The sequence below is a fragment of the Callithrix jacchus genome, chromosome 16 (assembly GCF_049354715.1).
Source record: "Callithrix jacchus isolate 240 chromosome 16, calJac240_pri, whole genome shotgun sequence".
Lineage (NCBI taxonomy): Eukaryota > Metazoa > Chordata > Mammalia > Primates > Cebidae > Callithrix > Callithrix jacchus.
Genome location: NC_133517.1, coordinates 17,087,180 through 17,114,646, shown reverse-complemented (window position 1 = coordinate 17,114,646; position 27,467 = coordinate 17,087,180). Strand labels below are relative to the sequence as shown.

At 45.1% G+C, this 27,467-nt stretch overlaps 1 protein-coding gene across 1 annotated transcript; it reads right to left on the bottom strand.

Moving 5' to 3' along the window:
* Positions 1-1,655: 1,655 nt before the first annotated feature.
* Positions 1,656-26,822, bottom strand: LOC118148489 (E3 ubiquitin-protein ligase PDZRN3-like). Its single transcript, XM_035276990.3, has 4 exons — positions 26,687-26,822; positions 5,643-6,012; positions 5,100-5,162; positions 1,656-3,543 (listed from the first exon to the last, which is right to left on the bottom strand). The coding sequence occupies exons 2-4, from the start codon at positions 5,981-5,983 to the stop codon at positions 3,522-3,524; spliced, it is 426 nt and encodes a 141-aa protein (XP_035132881.3). The 5' UTR covers positions 5,984-6,012; positions 26,687-26,822; the 3' UTR covers positions 1,656-3,521.
* Between the last annotated feature and the right edge of the window lie 645 nt (positions 26,823-27,467).

The following is a 27,467-nucleotide window of genomic DNA, read 5'->3' as shown; positions in this document are numbered from 1 at the left end:
TGAGCTATGATTGTGCCACTGCATGCCAGCCTGGACAGCATAGTAACATATCTCTTAACATATCTTTAACATATCTCTTAAAAAAAAAGTAAATCCTCAATTCTTAGTGTCTCAGGAAATAATAGGTACTGCATAGTTCTTTCCTCTTTTCTAACTTAGAAAACACATTTTTAAAATTTCTAACAATGGGGTTATTTTGCCTGTGTTTTGACCCATTTTATCTCTATTGCAGGCAGCCTGATGAATCATGTCTCATTTTTAATATTTCATTATGAGTGTGGTGACCAATTTGTTGAAATTGGTGCTATATTATTGTTGAAAAAACAAAGCTTAAATGTGGTGGACTGTAACAAAGTAATTGGGTGTTCGGGAGCAATGGGAAACCGGTGACTGTGTTTGGGTAGATGACGACTTGTGTCCTGTGCATCCAAGTTGCCCTGCTGATATACGGCCCATTCCTCCTCTTCCTTCCTTGGAATTTTTCCCACTGCCCCATCAACTAAGCACATATTCCCTCCTTCAAGATTTCCTTCGTTCCTGGGCAGGAGTCCCTGTGCTTGGAATCCTGCCCCATCCCATCCCGTCAAGCTGTCTCCTGCAATCATTCTAGCAGCTCCTGAAATCCTGTTTCCTCCACAAAGCCCTCCCCAGCTGAGAGCAAAGTGATTTTCCTCCAGCTTCCCACCTGTTCCAAGCGTGTGGCCCTGCCACACTGCTCCCTCCCGCCCTCCCGCCCTCCCCCCCCCCCCCCCCCCCCGCGCCTTCCGTTCCCCCGCCCCTTCCGTTGTTGTCTGTACCCAGGGACCAGACCGTGCGCTCAACGATGTCCTGTCCACTAAATGGCTGCTGTGTCCTGGACGTCCTTTTCTGTGCCTGTTTGTGTCCACTGTGGCCGATCCCAGTGTTTATAGATGTGATTTGCTTCTATCAGCAATGCGGGAGAGCGGTGTGGTGGCCGCTGGCATTCTCAGGAGATGACCATACAGGACATTGCCAAGTTCAAAGTACCAGGCTCAGTAGACCAGGCTTACATTGAGGATCAGCTTTGCTCTCTGGGAGACTTACTGGAACCTTTCTGTGCCTGTCTCAGGTTTCCTTAGGATAGAGTGGTGCTGATTTAACTGGCAAAATGTGAAAATTATACTAAGGATAGTGACTTTAGTGCAACCAGGAATTTGATTTTTTAAGTGTTAAAATTACTAACAGCCAAATCTAAATGTTAGAATTAGAATCCATCCTTCCACAATTCTATTTTCCTCTTCCGTGGTTCAGTGACACTTTAATTGAACTGGATTCCACAGCACAAGCACTCTGGCATCTGGCACCATGAAACACCTTCAGTTGCTAAAATAGATGAAAAGTTTTCTTTTAAAGCCTTTTTCCACTCTCATATCTACACACGACTAAATTTAATTTCACACTTTTTACCTTTGGGGAAAATGCTTGCTTTTACAGCCTTCTCCTAATGTCAAAACAAAAGTTTCCTTTTACTTCTCAGAATCTTGAGATCCTTTTCTGATAAAGAGAAAAACAAATGTGCTGGAATTAGGTCCCGCATTACTACCGTGCTGACTCAAACCAGGAACTTCGGCTTCCAGGAACTGGCAGCACTGTTAGCAGGCAGCATGAAACAGAAGAACGCAGGAATCACCCAATTTTCTCACTCACTCATTTCACCTTTAATTGTTTCCTAACGTGTTGTGTGAATATTCAAAAGCCATATTTTGAACGCTTTACAGGTTAAGGTGAGATACAAAGGCGTTTTTTACATGGTTATACACCATTACATTCTGTAGTCAGTGGTGCTACAGAAGGGCAAAGGATTTTCCCTGCTCCTCTGTCAGGGAACAAGAGAAACACAACAGGCTCAGGCTCCAAACCTCTGGTCCTTGTGAGTGATGTTTTTCTGTTTTATATGGACACCGACAAAATTATCCCAAGGAGCCCCAACGGTGATATACGATCAATTACAGATGCTAGAAAATGGAAGCACATTGCACGTTAGCATTTCTGCCTTCTAATAAAGCAGTGGGGATCGGAGGCCCTTCTTCATCTGTCTGCTCACGAACGGTCTGTTCCTTCACACCCACTGTGCCGTGGGTCACCTGCCCAGGACCGCAGCAGACAGACCGTAAAGGCAGGTGAGCTGCCGCTGACTGCTGATCCCTGCCTCCCTAGTCCTGGGGCCATCTGATCTGGTCCAACGGCATCCTTGAGAGTGAGAAGAGATGAGGAATGGTTCTCCTTCCAATGGCAAGGAGAGGCCATGAAAAACTGCAGGTCGCAGTCTCTGCAGAACCTTTGTCAGCATCAAGGGCTCCCTCCCTCCCACATCAAGCAGACAATCCCTTCTCCAAATCCAGAAGATCAGCAATAATTGACTTGGCTTCTGGCCATTCCCCTTCTGGTACAAACGCAACAGCACAGTTCACTAGCTCTTTCCGATCTGTCCCTGCCCTCCCTTCAAGTGACTCCTCACATCTGATTAAAATCGGTAATGCGGTAGTCCTGGAGAGAGGAGGTGCTATTTATTTCTGTCAAGTTCTGCTTGGAAGGTTTGAGGCTTCCTCCTACCAGACATTTCACTAGTAAACAGAAAAGTCACCCATATTGTCATGCTTGCCCTGACCTGCAAGCTAGTGAACAATAAATCTTAATTATAGTTAAATGCCAAAATCTGCAAAGAATGAGGCAGCACTAGTCAACTGTGAATTGGTCCGACTCCCCCGCCTCGGCTGGGGTGCAGCTGCAGGAATACATAAATTAGTTTGTGATTTGTTTGTGCCGGAACAATCAGTCGAGGCTGTTTCTTGAGAGCGTTTCCAGTATCAGTGGGCACACTGGCATTCATCCTATTGCCATGTCAGATGCAGGTGGCATCTGGGAAGTTTTATTTTAAAGGACTTTCAGCATTATGCTCGGGTTAATAAGAAAGCGCTATTTTTAAATATCTCGGCAGTTTTCCAAAGTAGCGCTCAGCCTCCTGACATCTGCTCCGTCCATACTTGTTACCTTTGGGTTTATTCGGAGAAGCGCTGAATAACCTTTTTGTTAGCAATCTCCTTTTTGCACAGCGCAGGGCCACTGGAGATGGAGGCAGGCATCCATGTGGGGGCTTTTTCTTTTTTCTTTTTTCCCTGCTGCTGTAAAGCTCATGTGCTTTTTGGTATTCAAGTATTTGCTTGTCATAATGCTAAATAAAGCCACCTTGTTGTTCCCTTGCCTGGGTCCTATTGATGTATTGGCACCCATATGAGAGAATGAGAAAGGTGATTGCCAACATAACTCTGTTCAATGGCTTCAGGCTGTTCTATCAATTTTGAGACTCCAGGAGTTCGGAGATGGAACTTGGAAAGATGGAGTTTGGGCTGCTCAGTGCTGGGTCCCGTGAATCAATCTGCAATCTACTCCTGTTATTTTAGATGCAGATCCTGTTGTCTTGGGAGTCTGTCATCTGCAGGATGCCCCTATTGGGTGGTTTTCTAAATAATAAGGTTGGCATGGATTCCTAGCTTCTGGAATCAGCAGAGTGCAATGACAGACCTTGGGATGAAATGGCATTTCATTAATTACCAGGTGGATATGTACATCGGTAAGAAGGAAGTTTAAAAAAAAAAACCTTCCCCAACAGAGGTGGGAGGTGGGAGTTAGGGAGAGGGTTACAAAATAGGCCGCTTTCTGATGTCTTTTTAAGAAAAGCGAAAGGGGAAGCTTTATTTGGTACTTGAATGGCAGGTAACCCTCTCCTCGGGCCTAGGCAGAAGCCTCCCTTCCTGACCCAGGGTGCAACAAGGCTGCATCCCAGCTCCCCCGCAGCCCTGCTGTTGGCTCCTCCAGGCCCGCAGCACAGGCCCCACCCTGTCGCCAGCTTCCTGTTTGTGTGGCTGCTTTGTTGCTTCCTGGCGGTCACTCTGAGCCTGCGCTTCTGCGGAGCCTCCATCCTGGGGGCTGGCTCTCTTCCCAACTCTCTCATGTGCTAGCAAATCTGTCTCTGCCTCAGTCTAAACCCCACATTTTTAAAGGCCAGGCCTGGTCCTGGAGTCTGAGCTGAGCCTTCAGTCGGGGCTGGCCTCTCACAGGGCTCTGGCTTTCTGGGGACCTTTTCTCCCAAGAGCTGGCTCAGTGCATTCTTATGGTTCCTTCCTCACCTAGCTGCCTGCATTACTTTGAGGAAGGGACAAAGGTTGTTACCTCCCTTTACAGGCTGAAAAAGAGGCCTGGAGAGACTGCAGATTGAAGTGGTCCTGGGGAAGAAGAATGAGCTCCCAATCTGCTCACCCAAGATACATAAAGGAGCATCCACTAACATTGAAACACCCACCAGAGGCTTTCTACCATGTGTGAAGCATTTTATATGCATTATTGCATTTAATCTACACAAGCCCCTTGCCAGGTGGGCATTATTAGCCTTATTTTAAACCATGGAAACTGAGGCTCATAGAACTTATTATTATTCATTTGTCTGAATCAACTCCTCTCTCTCTCTCTGCAGGTACCTGCAAGGTTCCCCAAGGATGCACTTACCTCATTCAGATGCCTGCTCAAATGTCTCGCCCTCAGATGAGGCTTTTTTAGATAAATTGCACTCAATTACCTTCTGTCCCCTCCTATCTTTACCTTTCTTTTGAGAATTTTTTCACCACCCGATATTGTGTATCTATATTTACTCGTGCCAGTCTGTGTATGAGGTCAGGGACTTTGGCTGTTTGGCTCACTGCTGTATCCTTCTAGTGCATGGCAGTTACATCATACATATCTGCTAAGCAGATGAACGAATGGACGGATGAATAAATAAGGCTGCAGGTCTTTCCATCTTAAAGCTAAAACAGTCATAACGTTTGGTTGGATTACCAGAAATGACAGGTAACAATCCCTCCCAGATATGGAAACTCGGGCATAAGACCGACTGGTTCAGGATTCTGACATAAAGCACAAGTAGATCCTGGGCTAAACCATCAAACACTGTGACTAACAGACTATGGCCAGTTATCCTTGCAGGGGCTTCCGGAAGCAAAAACATGTGCCTGGGAACTGCTGTATTAAGCTTCTCAAAGTGCTCTTCCTGCATGCTACAAAGCTCTTGCCTAGACTCAGCTTACCTGACTTCCAGCATGTTGGTGGCTGCTGACAGGAAGAAGGTGGCGAGACTGTTGAGTTGATCCCTGTGTTGTTTAGAGAAAAGTCATGGTAACCCTTATTGCCTTCCCTCTATCCCCTCCCAGAGCCATACTTTTTAAGTCAAAAAAGATAATTCCTATGTTCTCTCTAATCCTTAAAAGTGACCCCTTCCAGTGTTGGAGGGCATCCAGTGACACCCTCATGCTTAGAAGATCCAAGAGGAAATGTTAGGATCAGGACCCAACCAGAGATCCCCACTAGAGCAAACCCCTCTAGAAGTTACTCAAGTGTAACAGAGCTTTCTCAGAAACCACTATATCTATCTATCTATCTATCTATCTATCTATCTATCTATCTATCTGTCTGTCTTCTGTGTACCTCTTCCCTTATAATAATCATAAATTATTAAAACAATCATAAATTATAGGGTGCATTAATTTTTTTCACCACATGGAAGGGAAAATAACCAACTTCAAAATACTTCTTTACTTAATGCATTAGGGGTTCAAGATTATGTTACTTACTCCTCTGGCAAGAGATAGGGATCCAGCACAGGCAGGCTGGGAGAGGACATCTTAGTGAGGGCCATGATGTGTTCAAAGGTGATGTCGGTTTGGGTTCCTGTGTCTACCAGCTGCGACTCTGACGGAGGTGTGAACATTTTGGTCCTCAGCGTTCTTCTCAACACCTGTACCACTATGGGCTCCTTGGCTGTCTTGAAAGCTTCCACAGCCTGGTCATGAGTTGCTCTGGATAAGTCTTTGCCGTTGACCTCGATAATCCTGTCATGAATTTGCAGGCCTCCTTCCTTGGCTGCGGGCCCACTGTCAACTATCTGAGAGCCAGCAAGGGAAGAGGACAGCATATTTGCAAGTCCACTCTTGGCCTCTGCTTCTGGGCTCAGGAAAGACACATGAGCAAAAGCAAAATGCAAGCAGCAGATTTAATGTGCTAGACTAGACCAACACATAAAACCCCACGGCCTTGCCTTCTTTTGTCCTTTTCTACTAGGCCCCCCACCATATATGATCCTTTTATCAAGGAAAACTTAATAGAGAAGAACCCAAAAAGAAGACAGATTAAGTATATCCAATCAAATTTAATCTCCACATTGAGATGTGCTGTAACTGGGAAAACACACACTGGATGCTGAAGCGCGGTGTGAAGAAAGGACATGAAATTTCTTAGTCATCATTCTGATGTGGATTATGTTTTGAAATGATGGCATTTTGGATCTCTTAAGTTAAATACAAATCTTATGGGAGTCTTCTCTCTTCCCCAGCCATGGTGGCCCACGAGGAGGCAGCTCAAACTTCATTGCAGATGGTAAGTATGGGGGCCAAAAAGTGTATAAGCCATGATTTTCTACTTCAAGGAGATGAGCGTCTTGGATTAAACAATCATACGGGAGCTAGAATACGTGTTAAAGTGGACTGATCAGCTGGGTCCGGTTGCTCGTCTGTAATCCCAGCACTTTGGAAGGCCAAGTCAAGAGGACCCCTTGAGCCCAGGAGTTCGTGCCAAAACCCTATCTCTACAACAAATACAAAAATTAGCCAGGCATGGTAACATGTGCCCGTAGTACCAGCTACTCAGGAGGCTGAGGTGAAAGGATCACTTGAGCCCAAGAGGCAGAGGTTGCGGTGAACCAAGATTGCACCACTGCACTCCAGCCTGGGCAACAAAGCAAGACCCTGTCTCAAAAAAAAAAAAAAAAAAAGTGTGTTGATTGAAGGCACCAACATGCTTTGAAGTTTCAAAAGAAAGGAGAAATCACAGTTGACAGACTGAGAGAGTCGGGAAAGATTTCATGAAAGTGACTTCTGAGACAAATCTTGAAGGAATGGTGGGATTTTAATAGGCAGCGATTGAGTAAGGAAGGATACCCCAGCAGTGCAGAGCCAGAGGGCAAAGCATTGGGGGTGGGGTAAAGTAGGTTGAGTTCGGCCAGTGCCTACGATACATGCCGAGGAATGATAGATGATAAGGCTGCAAAGGAATGAGGATGCAGAAAGCCAGTTAAAGGAATTTACACTTGATTTCAAAGGCAAAGGAGAATGGTCCATCCGTACAATGGGAAACTTCTCTGCAGTAAGAAAAGGTTTCTCATTTGATTCAAATTTAATTCAGCTTAAAGACAAATAGTTGATTCCATTATTAGAAAACTGTAAGTGTGTTTGGACAACTTGGTTTGTGAATCTTCTCTTACACCTGTAAATCTTGCAAAAGTAAAATACAGATTAAGTATATCCAATCAAATTTAATCTCCACATTGAGATGTGCTGTAACTGGGAAAACACACACTGGATGCTGAAGCGCGGTGTGAAGAAAGGACATGAAATTTCTTAGTCATCAGTCTGATGTGGATTATGTTTTGAAATAATGGCATTTTGGATCTCAAGTTAAATACAAATCTTATGGGAGCCAGGCATGGTAGTGTGCACCTGTAGTCCCAGCCTCTCAGAAGGCTGAGGCAGGAGGATCACTTGAACCCAGGAGTTCAAGTGAACCCAAGACCAGCCTGGGCAATGTAGCAAGACCCTATGTCAAAAAATATATATATATATAATGAAATGGAAACAGCAAAAAGCACAGGGGAGTCATTGAAGGGTTTGGAGTGGAGCTGTCACTTGATGAGAGATGCAGAGATGCTCCAAAATAATAATATTAATAACTTTGAGGGAGTGTGTGAGGTGGATTGCAAGTGGGGGAAACTACAGACAAGAAAGTGCATTGAAAGATATTTTTAATGGCTGCACCAGGAAGAACCTGACTGAGTCAGAGGCTCAGATATTTGAACTCCACTCCCCAAATATGGATCAAAAGTGAACTCCCTGGTGCTCTCACTGGGCTAATACTAGCCCTCAGTCACTTGCAAAATACCACACAACCAGGAAAGTTCTGGGTTCTACTGGGAGGGTTCAATCACTGTGAAGGGTCAAAGGTCACCCTGATGAAGGATCCTGGACCAACCCTGACCCCTGGCTTGACTTGGAGGAAAACCCGACAAGGTTTGTTATTACGTCTTGAGCTGGAATTTACCATTGGAAATGCAGCCTTTGTCACCAGCATGAGGAGAACTGTTTTGCATTTGATGACATTTTCAAAATGGTGTGAAAAATCCCTGACGCTTTTATTAGAAAATCTATAAAGCCCAAACAAATGGTTTCATGCTGCTTTGCCTCATTCTTCATAGGTTCATCGGCAATCCATCATCCCTCCCACTTCTCCCGCGCCCTCCCACTCCCCTTGAACCCATCAGCAGCCACATCTTGCCCATGAACAAAAGAACTACTCAGAGAAGCCCTTTAAACCTTAGCTGTCCTTTGCTTCTCAACTTATACCCCTTAAATCAACGACAATCACTCCACGTTCACCGGCTCCCTTCCTGAGAGGAGAAAGGATGTTGTCACCTTTTTCCAGAAATCCTTTCCTTTTCATCTCACAGCACTCAATTCCGGAAGCTTGACTTGCCCTCTCCTCAGTTAGAGATGGGACTCTCTTTCTCGGGTCTGCTTTATGTTTGCTTTAATTTCCAGTTCCAACCAAATCACTGGATTAAAAGCAAATCAGTGAATACTGTCTTTCCCGAGAAAATGTTAAGTCTCTTCCTTAGATTGCCGTTTTGAAGAAAGAACTCCTCTATCTCGAATTTCAATTAAGGTGACCTGCCTCAGGCTTCAGATGCAGCTTTCCTTGCTTTCAAGTGTGACCCATCCAAGCCAACTCCATCTGTCTGATTATTATGCAACTTCCTGTCTATCCCTTCAGCCTCCCTAAAACAGACAACAGAAAGTTGTTGGACTTCCTCTTACCTACCTTCCCCCAGTCATTTCTCCCCTGTGAACCCTTCTCCCTGCACTTCCCTCCCCCACTAAGCACAGTAGCTGGTACTCCAGGTGTTCATAGCAAGAGTACTGCTATACAGCCATTGGGCACTGCCACTCTCTTTCACCATTTTTGAGTGAGTCTGATGCCTTTGCCAACACCATCACTATTGGGTTCTTTCTTATCTTCTCTACCTAGCTCTCTCTTGTTTTTTTGATTAATCAGCTTTTATCTATTTTCTGTTTTATACTATTTTTTTAATCTACCACATGTGTTAGGTGATCGCAGTTGGCCAACCAGTGTGTTGGCATGGGTTTGGGGTTGTGGGGCTTTCAGGTTTTCATTTAATTCTCACAATATCCTTGTGAGGTAAGAAGGGTGGAGATGATTAGTGGCTCCATTTTACAGATGGTAAATCTCTTTCCTAAAGCCTCCCAGTTCATAAAGGGCAGAGGTGAGAAGCAGGTCTTCTGCCCCCAAATCGCAATGCCTTTCCACCATACCCTCATGGAATGCTATTCCATGTTTCACTTCCTCATGGAATGCTATTCCATGTCCTCATTCTGATTTCTGGCCTGTCACACCTCTTCCTAGGCCTCTGCTCAGTTCAGCTTCAGCCAGGTTGCTCCCTCTCCTCTTGGCTCTCTGCCTATGTTCCTTTGCACAGTAACTGCCAGCCGGTAGCACTGAGCACTAAGCTGAGGGGAATTAACCAGCTAGAAGTCTTGCTCTGTCTTAAAGCTAAACACCCTGGTTTAGCTCTGAGCTGGCTTTAGAGTGAGATTTGGATCTCGAATGCTATTACTAGTCCTCCCCTACCCTGCACTCCACCCCCTGCCACCTCGATCCCACACGTGCCCATCACGCCCCAAGACACTGGCCCTGAATGGCAGCACTGTCTCCTGCATTCCCAAACTACCCTGGGCTGTAAAACCTGGGAGGCTCATCTCTGTGCTTTTTTTTTTTTTTTTTTTTTTCTCATCCTCAATGTGTTTTGCAGCACTTCCTGAGAGCAAATAAATACTGGGAAAAAAAGAAAAAGAAGAAAGGAAATCCCAGCAGGCAGAGTCTGGCAGCCCAAGCCACTTTACCTGCAACTCAGCTGACACCCGGTGAGATGCCTCTACAACAGGTGCAGGGAAAGCTGCAAAAAATACAAATACACTGCTTTGCTGTGGATTCTTCATTTTTAACTGAGACTTTCAGGGTCATATTTATTCCCCTCCAAAGACCCAGAACAAACCCAAATAGCAGAAAATGCAGCATTGCTCGAAAAGGCACAATCAGCCAGAGGCGCGGGGGCAGGGGAAGTAAATGGAATTCCTACAGTACCCCCAAGCTCAGCAGGAATTCTTTTTTGTCCCCTAATCCATCTCCTGTGTCATCAAGTGTGACGGTAGCCAAACAGGCAGGCAGGCTCTCATGGCCACAAAGAAGACAGGATGCCCCCACCCTTACCCCTCACCACCAGGGCAAACACTTCACATGAAACTTAAGTCGGGTATTCCGGTGTGGCATTGCGGCAGTGGAGTCAAGGTCAAGTAAGTTCACTGAATAAGACCGAGGGGTCTGAAGCGGCAGATGACAGTGGGAGAGGCAGGAAGTAGGTAGGGTGTGGGTAAGGGCTTGCCAGCCAGCCCTCCAGCATTGACTCAGCATCCCTCCTCTCCCTCTGCATGTCCTGCTCTCAAATCGCTGCCAACTACCAGCCCCAGCACTGTCAGTAAAAGAGTGGGACCAGGCACTATTCTCCTTTTGTCTTACATCTTCTGTAGAGAGCACTCAACGAGGAGTCCTTTCTTATGAGAGATGACCTGCAAATCACAAGCTCACTGCATCTGTTTTTCTAAAAAAGAGGAAGATGATGATGCCTTCCCTCCATCCTGTTCCCAACTTTCCCATCATCCTCCACACACACACACACAGACATTAAAAACTAGGAAGAGTCCCCAAAGGGCTATGAGCTCTTTTTGAGCAAACTCCACTTGAGTATTAGAACATTGGCTATTCGAGGTGATCCTGTATTGTTTAAAAGAAACAGAAGTCTTAGGCTCTTCTCAGCTTGAAAGAGCTGCGCTATGGCCTGAGTGATGGTGGCAGCCTCACCTTTCACTGGTGGCACAACTTCTAGAGAGGGTGGAGAGCGTGCCTCAGCCTGCGCTTGGCTGGCATCATTCATCACCACAGGAAGCCATTCCCTTCCCGGAAAGGTAGCCAGGGACTCATTCCTGATAGCGACATGGGAGAGTTCATGACAGATGGAGACTGTGAACCCTGTGGTCAGCAACCCCCTCCATTTGATGCCATTCTAATCAGCATAGATTTAACAATGTGCACAACCTTTATGTATGTATATAATTTGTATATGATCTATAAATATATATGCACGTATATAGATGCTAAATATGTATATGGTCGGCTGGTTTGTTTGTTCTCAGCACAGACTCCAGATGCTGAGTCTGTGTTGTGCTGTAGGCCTGTATTTTAGTCAAGGATGTCCTACAATCATTTCTAGATGCTAATTGCGACAGCTCCCAGGATTCCCAGCGTGTCTGCCTGCTCTCTGAAAGCTCTTTGAGGGCTTCTCATCATTAGAATTCCCTGAGTTTTCACTCCTTCCTTACAAGCCATCTGGCCTCTCCGCACTGCAGCTGCAGTCCACCATCCCCCGTCACACACACCTGAGCCTTTGACATCCCCCCACCTGAAGCAAACCCATCCATCAGGAAAATCCAAAATTGCAATCAGGGATATTTTTTCCCAAAATCCAAAGTGAATTTTTTTTCTTTTAAATCTCTATTACGTTTCAGATCATTTTTTCCCTCAAATTCATTATTTATACTCTTGAAATATACGTTTCTGTGTACCAGGGTGGGGATGAGGGGGCGGGAATCTTCCTCCATTTAATCATGTAGCCCAATTAGCTGAGGCCTCTTGCCTCAGTGGTGTGCCTCTTGAACATTATAATTGTCATTAACTAAAAGAGCAGAGAAGGTCAGGATGTAGAGGCCTTGGAGAGTCAGAGGTTGCAGGCAATCTCACGGGGCTTGAAAGCCTCTGGTGCTTCTCTCCTAAAGAAGGGTAGGTGCCAATGAGCTAGTCCTTGCTCACAGTCATTAACCTCAGATAGAGGGACATTTTGAGTGACAGACAGCCACCAGAGCACCACGCAAAGGAATACATAACTGGTGGTGGCATTTGTCGGAGGCAGGAACCTGGGAACAAGAAGAAAGAGAACAGAGGCCCAATACCAGTAGGAACTACCGTTCTGAAACTGTCAGAGCTGGGCCTGGTGGTGGCATTTCCAAGAGACTGATCCAGCTAAAAGAGAAATTTCCACTTTTCTTGTATCTGGAACCAAGTAGCTCTTTCTCCCTCTGTCTTCATTGTGTTGTTGTTGTGATAGCTGCTGTTTGCTTGCTTTTGTTTTAACTGAAGAGATACTGAAAAGCCATTTTGTGAAGATATCGCACACAACCCGAATGGCTCAGGCAGACTTTCCTTTATTCATAAGATGCCAACTGTGAGCTTGTGTTCCAGTGACACCGAGCATGTGACCAGTAAAAGCAAAATCCAGACAAAAGAGATGGTGCCGTAATAACCCTAATAATATGTAGACTAAGGAGATTTACCAAACAGATTTTTCCATTCAATGGCATTGCAGCCAAAAAAAATTTTTTTTTATGTTATCAGCTCGCCGTTCATTTACCTCTTGCCAGTGGTAGCCCATTAGGTAGAGAGGCATAGCTGTAAGAGATCTGCACTGGGAAACAGAAGAAAATAGGGCCTGATTACTAATTCAGCAAAGTCAGAACAGAAGCTTCATCCTCCTTCACAGACCACAGGTTCACTTAGCAAAATACGGTGCAGTGACATGCATCAATATATTTAACTACTGTTTACCAAATGCTTGCTTTATGCCAAGTTTTAACATACAGTTTCTTGTTCAACCTTCTGCTATGGGATATATTATGTGCCCCTCAAATTTATATATTGAAGTCCTAACCCCCTCAGAGTGACTGTATTTGGAGACAGGGCTTTTAAAGAGATAACTGTGTTAAAAGGAAGTCACTAGGGTGGGCCCTCATCCAATACAACTGATGTCCCTATGAGAAATTAGGTCCCAGGTACTCGGGAGGCTGAGGCAGGAGAATTGCTTGAACCCAGAAGACGGAGGTTGTGGTGAGCTGAGACCGTGCCATTGCACTCCAGTCTGGGTAACAAGAGTCTCAAAAAAAAAAAAAAAAAAAAAGAAGAAATTAGGACACAGACATACACAGCGGCAGGACCATGTGAAGACACGAGGAGAAGATGGCCATCTGCAAGCCAAGGAGAGGGGCCTCAGGAGACACCAATGCTGCTAACACCTTGACCTTGGACTTCCAGCCTTCAAAACTGTGAAGAAACACATTTCTGCTGTTTAAGCCACCAGGTCTACGGCACTTTGTAATGGTAGTCCTCGCAGACTAATGCACCTTCCCAACTTATTCAGTTTAGAAGCAAAGACAGAAAGGCTCCGTGGTGGAAAGGAGCTCGTTCAGAATCTCAAAATCACAAGGTGGCAGAAAAAGAATAAAAACACATCTTCTGACTTTCGCTCCATGGCCTTGAAAAGAAAATGGCACCTCCCTGCTCCCCAAAGACAGGAGAAGCACTGGACGAAAACTTGCCTGCCCCAGGGACAGGCAAGCATCATCTTAAACCTACCGCTGGATGGTAGCTCTAGAGAAATGGCTGATGGGGTAGGTCGGTAAGAAGCAGTGCTAGCCACCACGCAGTGGGGCCACTATAGGGCTGACTCATCCCAGCTGTTCAGAAGGAGCTGCGCTTCTACCAGGCTGGGAGGCACTCAGAGGGGCCAACCATGAAGCACCCTGTGTGGTTAGGGCTGCCCTAAGGGTTTCCTGCGTATTAAACCAGATTATCCTCACCACAGCCCACTGGGCTCAGGATGACTGTCATGCCCATTTAATAGATGAGAGGCCTGAGACACAGGGGTAAAGCAATTGGCTCAGGGACACCTGCCAGCAAGAGGAGCACAGATGAGGGCACAAGGCGGGGCCATGAGTTTTCTTCCCACTCTCTAGAGTGCCAGGTGCTAGAGCAAAGTTCCATGCTGGAGACGTGACAGGAACGAAGCATAGCCATTCCACACTGGCAGTATAGACGTTAACTGGGATTGGACCGTGTAGGGTGGGGAGAGGCTGGAAGTCTCTCTTCACAGTTCCAGAGAGGTGTTGAGATCTAGAGAGCAAGCTGGGGCAGCCCTCCCCACCTGTCAGTGGTGACCATCATCATCTGTACATCATGTGTGATGGAAATGACAGAAAGAACAGATTAAAGCAAGAACAAACCCCACTGTTTTCCAGGTCTTAGGGGTCTTTCTCAACCCCTCATGGCCGCTGTAGGAGGCTGATAAGGAGGTGCTTTTTAGTGATCCAGCCCCCTTTCTTCTTCCTCATAGTGAAAGCAGGGTTCAAGGAAACGACTTGCTGGCAATCCAGGCCCTGACAGGGCTCCTTCCATGACCTTCCCAAACGCCCTCCACGCCGCCTCCCATTCCTTCACTGCTGCTCTTTTCTCTCAAACGCTTCTCAAATTCACCTCCCACTTCTCCTTGTCTCACGGGTCATGTCTTGCTCTTCTTAGTTTGCCTAAGTCTGACAAGATCTTTAGTTCTTAAATCTCCAGGCTTTTAGAATCCTCAAAAAGCAATCGAGTTTACTCAGGAAAAAACGTGTGCTTGTAGATACCTCCATGGAGCGTTCGTGCAGCTGCTAGAGCTTCACTGACCTCCCAAACAGGGACACTCTCTAAGAACCCAAACCCCAGTTGCTTCTCTCTGCTTTTGAATAAACTTTGGAAGGTCTATTTCTCTCCAGTACAAATGTCTGTCTCCGCTACACTGATTTGAGGAAGACCTCTGCTTCAGATGGCTCCTCTGGTTTACATCTCGTCCACCTCTTTCTGATCATTCTAGCAGCCTTTCCCTTTCTTTGCTTCTCGGGGAAACTCCATCTCTTCCTGCAGTCTATGTGTTATTCACAGGCAAAACAATCTTCTCTTTATTTCCTATAACGGTGACTCCTCCTAAGCATTCTATGTTAAACTCCACTCAATATGAAGCTTGGAAATAGGTGATCGAACACGAGGGGAAAAAAAAAACAAGACATAGCTGTGCCCTTACGGATAAGTGAAAAAAGATGAAGTCAGACAATTACTTACAAATTGGATATGTTACCTTACCGGAAGAGACGTGCGCCCATGTTCTTTGGGAGCATATAGTGAAGGGGCTTAAGCAAAGAGCTGACTGGGTTCAGGGGAAGGCCTGGGAAGGCTGCTCTGAGAAAGTGGCATCTCAGAAGGAACCTAAAGAAGGAGCAGGGGGCAGGGTGTGGTGGCTCAAGCCTGTAATCCCAGCACCTCTGGAGGCCAAGGCAGGAGGATCACTTGAGGTCAGGAGTTCAAGACCAGCCTGGCCAACATGGTGAAACCCTGTCTATACTAAAAATACAAAAATTAGCAGGGCATGGTGATGTGAACCTGTAATCCCAGCTCCTTGGGTGGCTGAGGCAGGAGAATCACTTAAACCCCAGAGACAGAGGTTGCTGTGAGCCCAGATCATGCCACTGCACTCTAGCCTGGGCAACAGAGCAAGACTCCACATCAAAAAAAAAAAAAGAAAAAAAATGAAGAAGAAAAGAAAAGGAGTGGGGCTTGGTCAGGCCAAAAGGTGAAGGAGAACAAGTCAAGCAGAGGTCCCAACTTGTTGACTCCCACATTAGAGGGAGCACGGCAGAGCCGAGAGTCTGCAGAGTCCAGCATGGGGGAGCTCAGAGTTCAAGTGCTGACAAGCATGAGGCAAGAGGACACAGAAGCACATCGTGGCCATCCTGAAAAGCCAGGAAAAGGACTTCTGATTATATGCCAAGGGTAATAGGATCTGATAAGGATCTGCTGTGACGGAGGAGATGAGAGTATTTTTCACTTTAAATTGGTGAATATGCAATGCATTCACATGTTTTCCAAAACCAGAAAGTATAAAAGCTGTTCAGTACAAAGTTTTTTCTGCCTTGGTTCTCTCCTCTCCTAAATAGATAACAATGTTTCAGCTTCATGTGTGCCCTTGCTGACTTTCTTTATGCCTATACAAATATGACTAGAACAAATAAGACTAGAGATTCTTTGTTCATCTTTACATATTCAAAACGTAGCATACCATGCACAGAGTTCTGTACCTTGAACCTTTTTGTGCTAGATCTTGACTATTTTGTATGCTGTTGACTTAGGTCTTATATCGTTATTATTATCACTACTATTTAGCTTTTCACAAATGTAGGTCTTTCATTTCCTACCAGATGGTATGCTTCTGGGAAACACAAGCTGCATCTTACTCAATTTTGCATAAGATAGGTATTGAGTTAAAAAAAAATGTGTTAATTGGTTGGGCATGGTGGCTCACACCTGTAATCTCAGCACTTTGGGAGGCTATGGCAGGCGGATCACTTGAGGTCAGGAGTTTAAGACCAGCCTGGCCAACATGATGAAAACCTGTCTCTACTAAAATGCAAAAAAAAAAAAAAAAAATAGCCAAGTGTTGTGGTGGTGAGTGCCTATAATCCCAGCTACTCAGGATTCTGAGGCAGGAGAATTGCTTGAACCCAGGAGGTGGAGGTTGCAGTGAGCCAAGATTGTGCCACTGCACTCCAGTGTGGGTGACAGAATGAGACTCTGTCGCAAATAAACAAAATTATGTTACTTGATATAGGTGTTGAATAAAAATCTTTGTTGAATACACCAGTTACTATTAAAAAGAACAAATGTTTCATCTAGCCTATTCTTTCAAATTTTTTACTTTTAATTTTGCCACTTTTCCAACATTCACCAGAGTAGACATAATGGACCCTTGTGTACTCATCCTGACTTCAACAAATTTCCACATTTTGGCAATCTTGATTCTTGCCCATCCCCACCACCCATCCACCCTGATGTATTCTAGTACAAATGCAAGACATCACATCACTTTCTCTGTAAATACCCAAGCGAGCACCTCTAATGGATAAAGCCTTTGCTTTAATAACAAACATGTTCTCAACAAAACTAACAGCAGTTCTTCAGCATCATCTAACATCCACACCATAGTCAGACCTCCCTGATTTTTGCAAAACTGTCTTTACACAGTTAGCTTGTTGGAATCAAAAGCCACACAAATCCATCGACAATCCCTGGGTGTTGTGTTCATAGTTCTTGGTTGTCTTCCATTCCATCACTGTTGCTTCCTCCATCCCTTCCTCTGCCTCTTTTATGCCACAGATTTAGTGGAGGAACCAGGTCATCTCCCATGAACACTGTTCACATTCTGCACTTAGCTGATTGCTTTCTTGCAGTATCATATAACTTGTTTTCTATTTCCCAGGTTTTCCTAAAAACTGGCAAGATTTGTGTTTTGAGAAGTTTTCTTAGCTGCTTTGTGGAGATTTGATTATACAGTGGGAAAGTGGACACGGAAATGCCCATGTTACTTGCCCCGGCACAAGATAGTAGCCCTCTAGACTAGAGCAATAGCACATAGCGTCAGGGGTCATGTAGACAGGGAAATGGGTCAATTCAAGAAATGTTCAGGAGGTGGAATAAATAAAACTTGTGGACTAAGTGGAAAGGAGTGTGTTTCCAATGCTCTGTTAAGAATCTGCCCTTTGGCAGGCCAAGGTGGGTGGATCACCTGAGGTCAAGAGTTTGAGACCAGCCTGACTAATATAGTGAAACCCCATCTCTACTAAATACAAAAATTAGCTGGGTGTGGTGGTGCATGCCTGTAATTCCAGCTACTTGGGAGGCTGAGGCAGGAGAATCGCTTGAACCCAGGAGGCAGAAATTGCAGTGAGCCAGGATGACACCATTGCACTCCAGCCTAGGCAACAAGAGCAAAACTCCATCTCAAAAAAAAAAAAAAAGAAGAATCTGGAGCTAGGGCAGTGGCTCACACCTGTAATCTCAACACTTTGGGAGGCCAAGGCAGGAGGATCACTTGAGTTCAGGAGTTGAAGGCCAGCCAGGGCAACATAGGAAGACCCCCATCTCTGCTTAAAAAAAAAATTGTTTTTAATTAGCTGGCATCATGGCCCACACCTGTAGTCTCAGCTACTCGGGAGACTGAGGTAGGAGGATCATTTGAGGCTGAGAGATCGAGGCTGCAGTGAACTTTGCTCATGTCACTGCACTCCAGCCTGGATGACAGAGCAAGACCCTGTCACAAAAAAGAATCTGAACCTCACTATAAGACAAACCAGAAAAGCTGCTTTCTCCTGGAAAAAAAAACCTTTACATGTTTACCTACATTCTTTTCACAGTTATCATTTACGGCAAGTTTTAAGGCATACAAAGTTGGAGTATTATTGTTGGTGTTAAATTTTATTGCTGTGGCTTTAAAACATAAACAAAAATATAATTCCTTCTTAAGTAGCTGGAAATTGTAATCATACTCTTGGGAATAGATTTTACTGCATGGATACTGTAAAGCACAAAGATAATAAACTTAAATTGCAGAATTAGTATTGAGAATAAATTTTATTGCTCTGGCTAGCACACTGAGAATTAGGATTCATAACTCTTTTTTTTTTTTCAGCAGCTGGTTTATGTAGAATGACTCTGAGTCTGGTGTGTAGGGAAGATCAAAGGTTACCAGCATCACAGATCATGTGTCCTGATGAGGAACCTGGGCCCATGGGAGCAGCTTGATTCTTACAGGTGGTCTGGGACCTGGAGAGAAGCTGGCCCAGGCACCAGTATCTGGCAGGCAGGCAGGCTGAGAAGACTACCTGTACCTCCTCTTCTCAGCATTGAGGAGAAATCATCTAGGCTGCTACTAACTTCTCCCCCACACCGCTTCCCTGAAGATGTCTCTGCACTCCCCAGTCTCTACAGGGTCCAGATTGCAGTCCAATTTTGAAAAGCTCTGCGGATTAAGAATGGAGTTGTGTTTGGGTGTTGGACGGTCTTTCTCTTTGTGAACATTCCCTGCTCACTCTGCTTCCATCTCAGTGAGGGGACAGCCACACACTTAACCAGGGATCAGAAGCCATTATTGACTCCCTCACCACCTATACATCTGCCACTCACCAGCCCTGCAAATCCTACCTCCCTAGGTGTCTCTCAGATTCCTGGCTTGCTCCCCATCCCATTTCAGACTGCTGTCATCTCTCCCTAGCACTTTTATTATTTGTTAAGTTTTCTTAGAAGACTTGGTCTTGCTCTGTCATCCAGGCTGGACTGCAGTGGCACAATCACAACTTACCATAGTCTCAAACTCCTGAGCTCAAGCAATCCTCCCTCCTAAGCCTCTGAGTAGCTGGGACTACAGGCTCGGGCCACCACACTGGCTCTCGTTGGCTCTTTTATTATAGCCTCTTTCCTCCATGCTTATCACTATAATGATGACCATTGTTACCGAGCATGAGTGAAGTGCCAAGAACTATACTTAGTGCCTGGTATCAGTATCTTGTTTGCCCCTCATAACATCCCTGTGAAGTAAGGATCTATTTTTTTCATAAATGAGGAAACTGAGGTTCAGAGGTTAACTATTAAAAGATATAACTTATTTTTTTAATCACCAGGTCCAAGAAGAAAGTAAATCTTAGATCCCTTCCTACTCTTCAATGACTCCCTGCTATCGTTCCTTGTTTCCTTCCTTCCTTCTTCCAACAAATAGGCAACTTAGCGTGAAACTCAAGAGCACTGCCAATGTCTCCAGACTCAAACATTATGACGCAGGTAACTGTAGCTCTCACAGAGTAACTGGTAGTTCTTGGGATGTCATTTGCTCTTGTCTGCAACATAACCCATTTCCATTTCATTGTCTAACTTCCATTTATCCTTCAAGATTTATTTTAGACATTGTTTCCATCAGGAAGCCACTCTTAAAACACTACGTACTTCCAGACATGTGAGCATGCACACACACAAAGCTGGGTATGTGGCTCCCCGCCGGCTCCCCGGGCACCCTGGGCATCTCCCTATCGCAGCACTCATCACGTTCCATTGTAACCATCTGCTTTGTCTTAGAAATGACACTGGACTGTCACTTGCCTGACAGCAGAGACTGTGTCTTCTGTCTGAACTCCCAGAATCTGATACCTGAATCCTAGCACACAGTGACTACTCAAAGGCAGCTTACTGAATGAATGCATGAGCAAATGAATAGTCTAAACTACAGTGAACTCAACAGCAATGATGAAAACAATGACACATAAGCCTTTCCAGTCTCAAAGAAATATCGAGTCATGCCTTTTATTCAGTTTGAGGAACGATACTACTATACTGTTTCAAATTCAGTCTGCAATTACCCACCTGTTCTCATTCTAATGCCACTACCATGTTACCTATTAGCTCGCGGCAGGATTTAATTGATGGAGAATACGCAGTTCCTTTCAGTGCCCTTCAGCAAGTGTATGAAAAACAGCACCTTAGCAAGCACACATGTAAATGTTGGGAATAACGTTTACCATGTTTCCAGCAAAGTTGGAATGCTTCAGGTAGTTAAAGAAATTAGAAGGTTGTGTATGTTCGAATCTTCCGCAGTTCCAGACTTGGCTCAATTCCTGCGAGCTTTTTGTTTGAGAGAAAATTCCTAAGTTCTCAAGTTATGTGAAGTTCTTTGCTTTGCAAATGGTCCCCACTGAGGTTATAAACTCCAAGAGTCAAAGAGTATGGAATTCGGGAATATAGAGAGTGGGAGAAAGTGACACAAACCAGGCCTCTGACCCTGGCTGTTCACGGCTGGCTTCTGCCTCTGTCTCTGTTTCCATAGAAACAGCCATCGGATCAGCAAAAACAAGTTCAAGATTCTTCACTTTGTTTTCCTTTCTTCTTCCTTGGAGATAACCACTCAAGGTTTTGTTAATTACAGAAAATGAGCTCATGGCTGAAATTCAGAATGTTTCAAAGTTCAACATTAGTAGAAACAAAGGGGGAAGTCTCTCCGCACACTGGCCTGCTCCTGTGACAGCTGTCCATCCTTATCTGGGAAAAGGTGTTCACAACCTTTGCATCCACAATCATCTTCCAAGTCACTTACAGCAGTTGGATAACCTTTATGACTGCACACATTGCTGGGTATTCAGGATGGTCCCTATCAAACTGAGATGAATGTGTTCCATAATGTCTGTTTTTATTACATTAGTCTGGGAAGATGAAATCAAAAGGACTACTTTCAACAAAAATGTCCTGTGTCGACAGTTCAATACTCTTCCTACAGGCCCTGGTGATTGCCCTCATTGTATGCCGGATAAAGGCTAAACTCGCAGCTACCTGCTAGTTTGACAAAGCCGTTCTCTCGTCAGCAGGTTGCTCAGGTCTTTTTTTTTTTTTTTTCACAGCAGCCCTCTAATTCCACCAAACCCACTGAATTAACAAAAACCTGAAAGTAAAATAGCACAAAATGATATCCCTGCATGAGCTACTATTATACTTTGCAACCTACAATTACACGGGTTCAATCTAAATGCCCTAAGACATTATTTCATTAATTCAAGCCATTTCAGGACTGGTAAATATTTTCTTTTCTTGGGTTTTCTATTATTACTCTGTTTCAGCAGAGAATGATGAGGCAGGCAAAGGCCACCTGAACGAGCATAGTGTGGAGCCAACTGCACAGTCAAGATGACAGGAAAGAGAGGGGCTGGCACAGGGATGGGGACCAGAGTGGACAAAGTCCATTTGGAGGGGAAAAGAGAAACAACGAGCAGAAAGAGAGAAAGAGATCAAAGAGGGGGACCAGTGGCGATCAAGGTGGAGCTCTCAGGCTGGTAGATTGAGGTCATCTATTGCCCGTGGCTGGTGCCAGTTATCCCGACAGCAGGGTCTGGCACAGCTGAGTGCCATGGACATCGGGCATGCGCAGGGGCTGGAGACTCACAGCAGATTGAAAGCCCTGTGTTGGAGGTGTCCTCAGGTCTCCGAGTCAAACCTTTTAAAGAGATTTCCTCCCGTGACAGAATCCTTGGACCAATATAGATGCACAGTGTGTAGTTAATTGACTTTCTGAGAGAAGAAAAAATAGCCCTAACATTCTCAGTTGGTCCAAAATCTTCCTTCTGTAAAACAGCTTTCAGGACTGGAAAGGAGGATTTGGAGAGGACTGTGGAGCTTGAGCAAAGGGTGCAAATGAACTCATGTGTATGGGTGGGCAGCACCGTTGAGAGGCTTGCAGAACACTTACAGAATATTTCTCCACCTGTGATTCATTCCAGAGGAGACAAGGGGGTTAAGAGGAGGGAGTTGGGAAAGATAAGGGATCTGGATTCTGCGAGCAGCTCTGCCACTTCTCAGCTGTGACCTAGGGGAAGCTGTGACTTCCGAAGGCACCATTTCCTCATCTACAAGAAGAAAATAAAAATAGCATCTACTTCATGGAATTCCTTGGAAATGATACAGGTACCATGCTTAGCACATTTCTGGGCACCTATTTGACCTCAGATGCAAGGTAGTATCCGTTGAAGCATTTTTAATAGTATGAATAGAACTAGACCTTATGGGCCCGGCGCAGTGGCTCATGCCTATAATCCTAGCACTTTGGGAGGCCGAGGAGGGCAGGTCACGAAATAAGGAGTTCAAGACCAGCCTGGCCAACAGGGCGAAACCCCGTCTCTACTAAAAATACAAAAAGTAGCCAGGCTTGGTGGCAGGCACCTGTAATCCTAGCTACTCAAGAGGCTGAAGCCAGAGAATCACTTGAACCTGGGAGGTGGAAATTGCAGTGAGCTGAGATCATGCCATGCCATTGCACTCCAGCCTGGGAGTGGAACTCTGTCTCAAAAAAAAAAAAAAAAAGAAAGAAAAAAGAAAAAAAAGAACTAGACTTTATGACTCTTAGTAAGTGAGGACAAGCAGTTAAAGCCACTAGGATCTTAAATCTCATTAGCAAATACTGGGACAAGAAGCTACACACAGGTGGGAAGCAGGTGCTAGAATGAGAAAGACATCCTAGGGAGAAAGAGACTCCTCCAGGGTTATCTTCACCATCCTTTCCCACTGGTGAGGAAAGAGGGAAAGAGGGAGGGACCCAGGAAGTGCTGGGGGTGGGGGCAGGGGCAGGGTACAGGCTAGGCTGGGGCTGCAGCGAACCCAACTGGCTGGAATGCAGGTCGAGCAAGTTCTCCTTTCCAGAAAGGAAAATCCTTCCGGAAACTGTTCATGTTCTGAACCTCAGGACAGGGCAGGTGTTGATGGGGGCTGTGGGAGGGTAGCTCTACCAGGAAAAAGAATACCTGACCAAAAGTCCTACTGGGCTGTAGGAGGATGTGGGTGTCTGGTTATTGTTCAGGGAGAGATAACCGCCAGCTGCAGCTCATGGGCATTGTGCTACCATGGATTTCACACTGTGTGCACGATTACGTAACAACGGACAACAGCAGAGGTGCCAATTCCCTCTTCCAAGGCACCTGGTATGCTCCTTTCCTGGGACTGGGTGCAGTACTCAGGTATCACAAACCATGATGCTCCCTGCAAAACCTCACTAAGCTTCTGGAGTCCTCCCGAGGGGCAGCTCACACCCACTCCTTTGGATGGAGAAACAGCTCCTTGCTGGTCAGCGAGGACAGATGATCACCAAACACCTCTGTGGCAGCAAAGGCTTTCTGCAAATGCTGGCTCCTTGGTTCCCTTCCCCTCCCTGGCTGCCAGGGAGGGAAACCAGCTGCATCCCACAAAACAATTCCACTCAACAAACAATGCAGCGCCCCGACTACTCATAATGAGGTCTGGTTCAAATGTTGGCACACACACAACATATTAATTAAAATAACGTGCATGATAAATAATATTGGGATCCAAAGCACGGAACTCCTCTAAAATCGCAGTTGGTAATTATGCGAGCGCCTGCTAACACACACTCAGAATTTCAGTGTTGCTTACGTGACAAAATTAGTCTCAGAGAGGTGACCTTGAGAGGTGTCTTGTGTGAGTATCCTCCCGCTCATAAACTGTACGATGTTTAAATATCCCTGGAAACAGAGTATCCATTCTAATTTTCAAGCCCTAAGGGAAGAAATTCCTTAAGAGACCTCAATAATTCAATTTAATAATAATTATGTGAGTACCTGCTAGCGTAAGTCTTTCTGCTTAGCCCTGTGGATGGGGTGAGCAGAGTAGGATTCAGTTTGGGGAGTTTTGTTTGGTTTTGAGTAAGGGTCTTACTCTGTTACCCAGGCTAAGTACAGAGGGCTTGATTGTGGTTCACGTCAGCCTTAAACTCCTGGTCTCAAGCCATCCTCCCACCTCAGCCTCCTGAGTCACTGGGGATTACAGGCATGAGCCAGCATGCTCAGTATCACGTTTCCAAGGAGTAGTAACTGGTTATTGGGTATTATCTGTTCTAGACAGGATGTGCCTCACCTAGATCTTTCATGCTACAATTAAAAACCCCACACCACTAGATCTTTCATGCTACAATTCAAAACCCCACCACCACTAGATCTTTCATGCTACAATAAAAACCCCACCACCGCCTGTTTAGGATTCCAGTTCTAATGCTTCTAGGGTCTTTATTAGGTATCGGGGCTGGGGGCAGTGGTGACAATAGGCAAGTGTTCTAGAACTTCCACTCACCACCGAGCTCCTGACCTAAAGGTTCTCACCAATTCCAGCACAGCGAGGCAACTGTGCACCATCTACTGTATAGAGGCCTTTTAAATGATTACCAAAATTTGACATTTATATGGCCCAGTGCGTACAGAAATCTAACTGAGAAGGGAAGAGACCCTATTATCTTGATTCCAAAATCATTTCTATTTGTGCTTCAGTCAACATTCCAGCATCTGCTTAAATGTATTTAATTTCATTCCCTCGACAATAACCCATGTCCCACACCAGTGACCACAACTTTGGTGTCCCAGGTCCTAAATTCTATTAGTGTTCAGAAAGCCTCTTGGTTTCAACATAATGTTCAATCAGTGCAAAGAAATTAATTAAATTAAAATTATTTTTATTGTGATTTAATTAGCTTGATTTAATTACTTTGTTCACTGACTGAGCATTCTGTTGTTACAGCCAGACCCCTGCTCTCATTCGTGGCATGAATGTTCCCACAGAATTACACATTTTCTCTGTTCAGCCATTGGAGCGGGCTGGCAGAGTTTGCCAGAAACTCATGATTTATCACAATCAGCATCATCACAAATTATAGGAAGCATCCAGCAAAATGATAACTTCTAAATGAAGTGTCTGAAAGCAGGTCACACCACCAGCCTCGGCTGTTAATCCGTCATATTTCACAGTCAGCCTGACACCCCGTCTAATTCGCTGCGCCTCCCGCTTCACAGGGTGCCCGCGTGAGGGGTCCCGCTCCTGCACAGGTCTCCATTCTCTTGAACACCAAGCCTGGCCGTCCTCGGCCTCCCTGCAGATTTGACCCCATACTCCCCCTGGCCACTCAAGCTGCTGCTCCTCTGTACTTTCTTCCACTCAAAGGTTCATGAATTGAAATTCAGCATCTCCTTTAATTATGAATATAGAACAAACCACAGAGCATCAGCAGTCCCCAGCTCTTAGACACCAGAGAACACAAGATATTTGCAAAATGACCTTGCAGTTACTGTAACTATCCTGGGACACTGTCTACTCTCATCATGCCTGCAAAGCAACAGCCAGTGTGAGACCCCTCCGTAGATGACACGTGACCCCCACATTTCTTCCTGCAGGCCAGTCCACACAGTTCAATGTGCTGAGTCAAGCTGAGCAGCAGCCTGTTTTGAAACATGCTGATGTCGTTCACAAATAAAATCATCTTTAACTTGCCTATATGTGAAATGTATCGTCTTGATTCATGTGCTCAAAGCTGCACGAATTTATTTTCTTATGTTCTAGAATCTGTATTTCAATATATTTGGCTTACAGCATACGCCTATGTATTTTATTGTGTGATTTAAAACAATTGTTCTGAGAAGGAATCCATAGGCTTTGCCGGTCGGCTCTCATAGTGGAGATCTAAGCTTTTTTGTCCCTGTGTTAATTTCCTGCAGCTCCTGCAACATATTGCTACAACCTTGGTGGCTTCAAACAACAGAAATATATTCTCTTAAATTCAACATCAGCATCACTGGGGTGAAATCAAGGGCCTCCTCCATTCAGAGGCTCTCGAGAAGCCATCCCCAGCCTCTTCCAGCTGCTGGTATTTCCACAACCCTCCCCGTGTGGCTGTGTCACTCCAGACTCTACCTCAGGGCCCACATGGCCACCTCATCTGTGTGTCCTCTCTCTCTCTCCTATGATAATGCTTTCGATGGCATTTAGGGCCATCAAAAGGAAGCTCTCATCTCAAGGTTCTTAACTTAATCACACCTACAAAGAACCTTTTTCTCTTTTCTTTTTTTTTCTCAGATAGCGTCTCGCTCTATTACCCAGGCAGGAGTGCAATAGTGCAATCTCGGCTCACTGCAACCTCTGCCTCCAAAGTTCAAGCGATTTCTCCTGCCTCAGCCTCCCCAGTAGTGGGGATTATAGGCATGTGCCATCATATCAGCAAATTATTGTATTTTAGGTGGAGACAGGGTTTCACCAGTTGGCCAGACTGGTCCCGAAACTATTTTAATGAGCTTTGTCCAAAGCTTATTAAAATAATTAGTTAAAGATCAAGGTAATGGTTTAAAAAAAAAAGACAAAGCCTTGTAAGTTTTCACCAAGACCTAGAAGAGGACGCAGGCCTGTTTGTTCGCCTCTAGATGAATAAAATACATGCTTTGCAAACCTGGCCATTGAAACTTGTGCAGTCCTTGAGCCGGGAAGATCTCACAGGGCTTGGGTCAGCAGTTCTACTTCTTCCTCCTCAGCCTCTCATCCTGCCCCAAGGGTGTTGTATTTATGTCTTCTACAAAGTGTTGAATGAGGAACTTATGCCACTGACCAGAAGTGAAAAAGGGCAGAGACCATGTCTTTTTCAATTAAATAGAACAAGAGGAAGTGAGTGTTCACTTCAACCTGATACACTCAGGCTACTGATTAGAACAAAATCCCTACAGTAAGGTGCATTGGATCAGAGTTTATTTTCGAAAAGAGCTCTACGATCACCTCTTCTGGACCTCGTGAAAAGGATGCATGGGTTGAATCCAGGCAGGCTGACAGTGTGACAAGCTCTCCCCAGAAATCAGACCTGCCTTTCCACCCCAGCTACAACTCTTCTTGTGTGATTTCATTCACAAAAATTGCATTTTTCTAAGCACCATGTTCTCACCTGGTGCTGATGGACCATGTGGGCTCCTTAAATGCAGGACTTGCTCTTTTCTGTGTGCAGATTTGAGCACATTGCCTGGCACACACACACAAAAAAAACCCTCAGTACATAGTTGTTTACTTGAGTTGAATGTCTGCCTTACCTGACTCAAGACTCAAAGCAGATACCGGGGGGGATGTCTCTAGAGATGATTCTGAAATGCTCAATAAGACAGAAGGTATCAGTATTGCTGCAGATACTGTTGCTCTTGTACTAAGTCATTTCTCAAGGTCCCTTCCAGACATATGATATTTTTGTC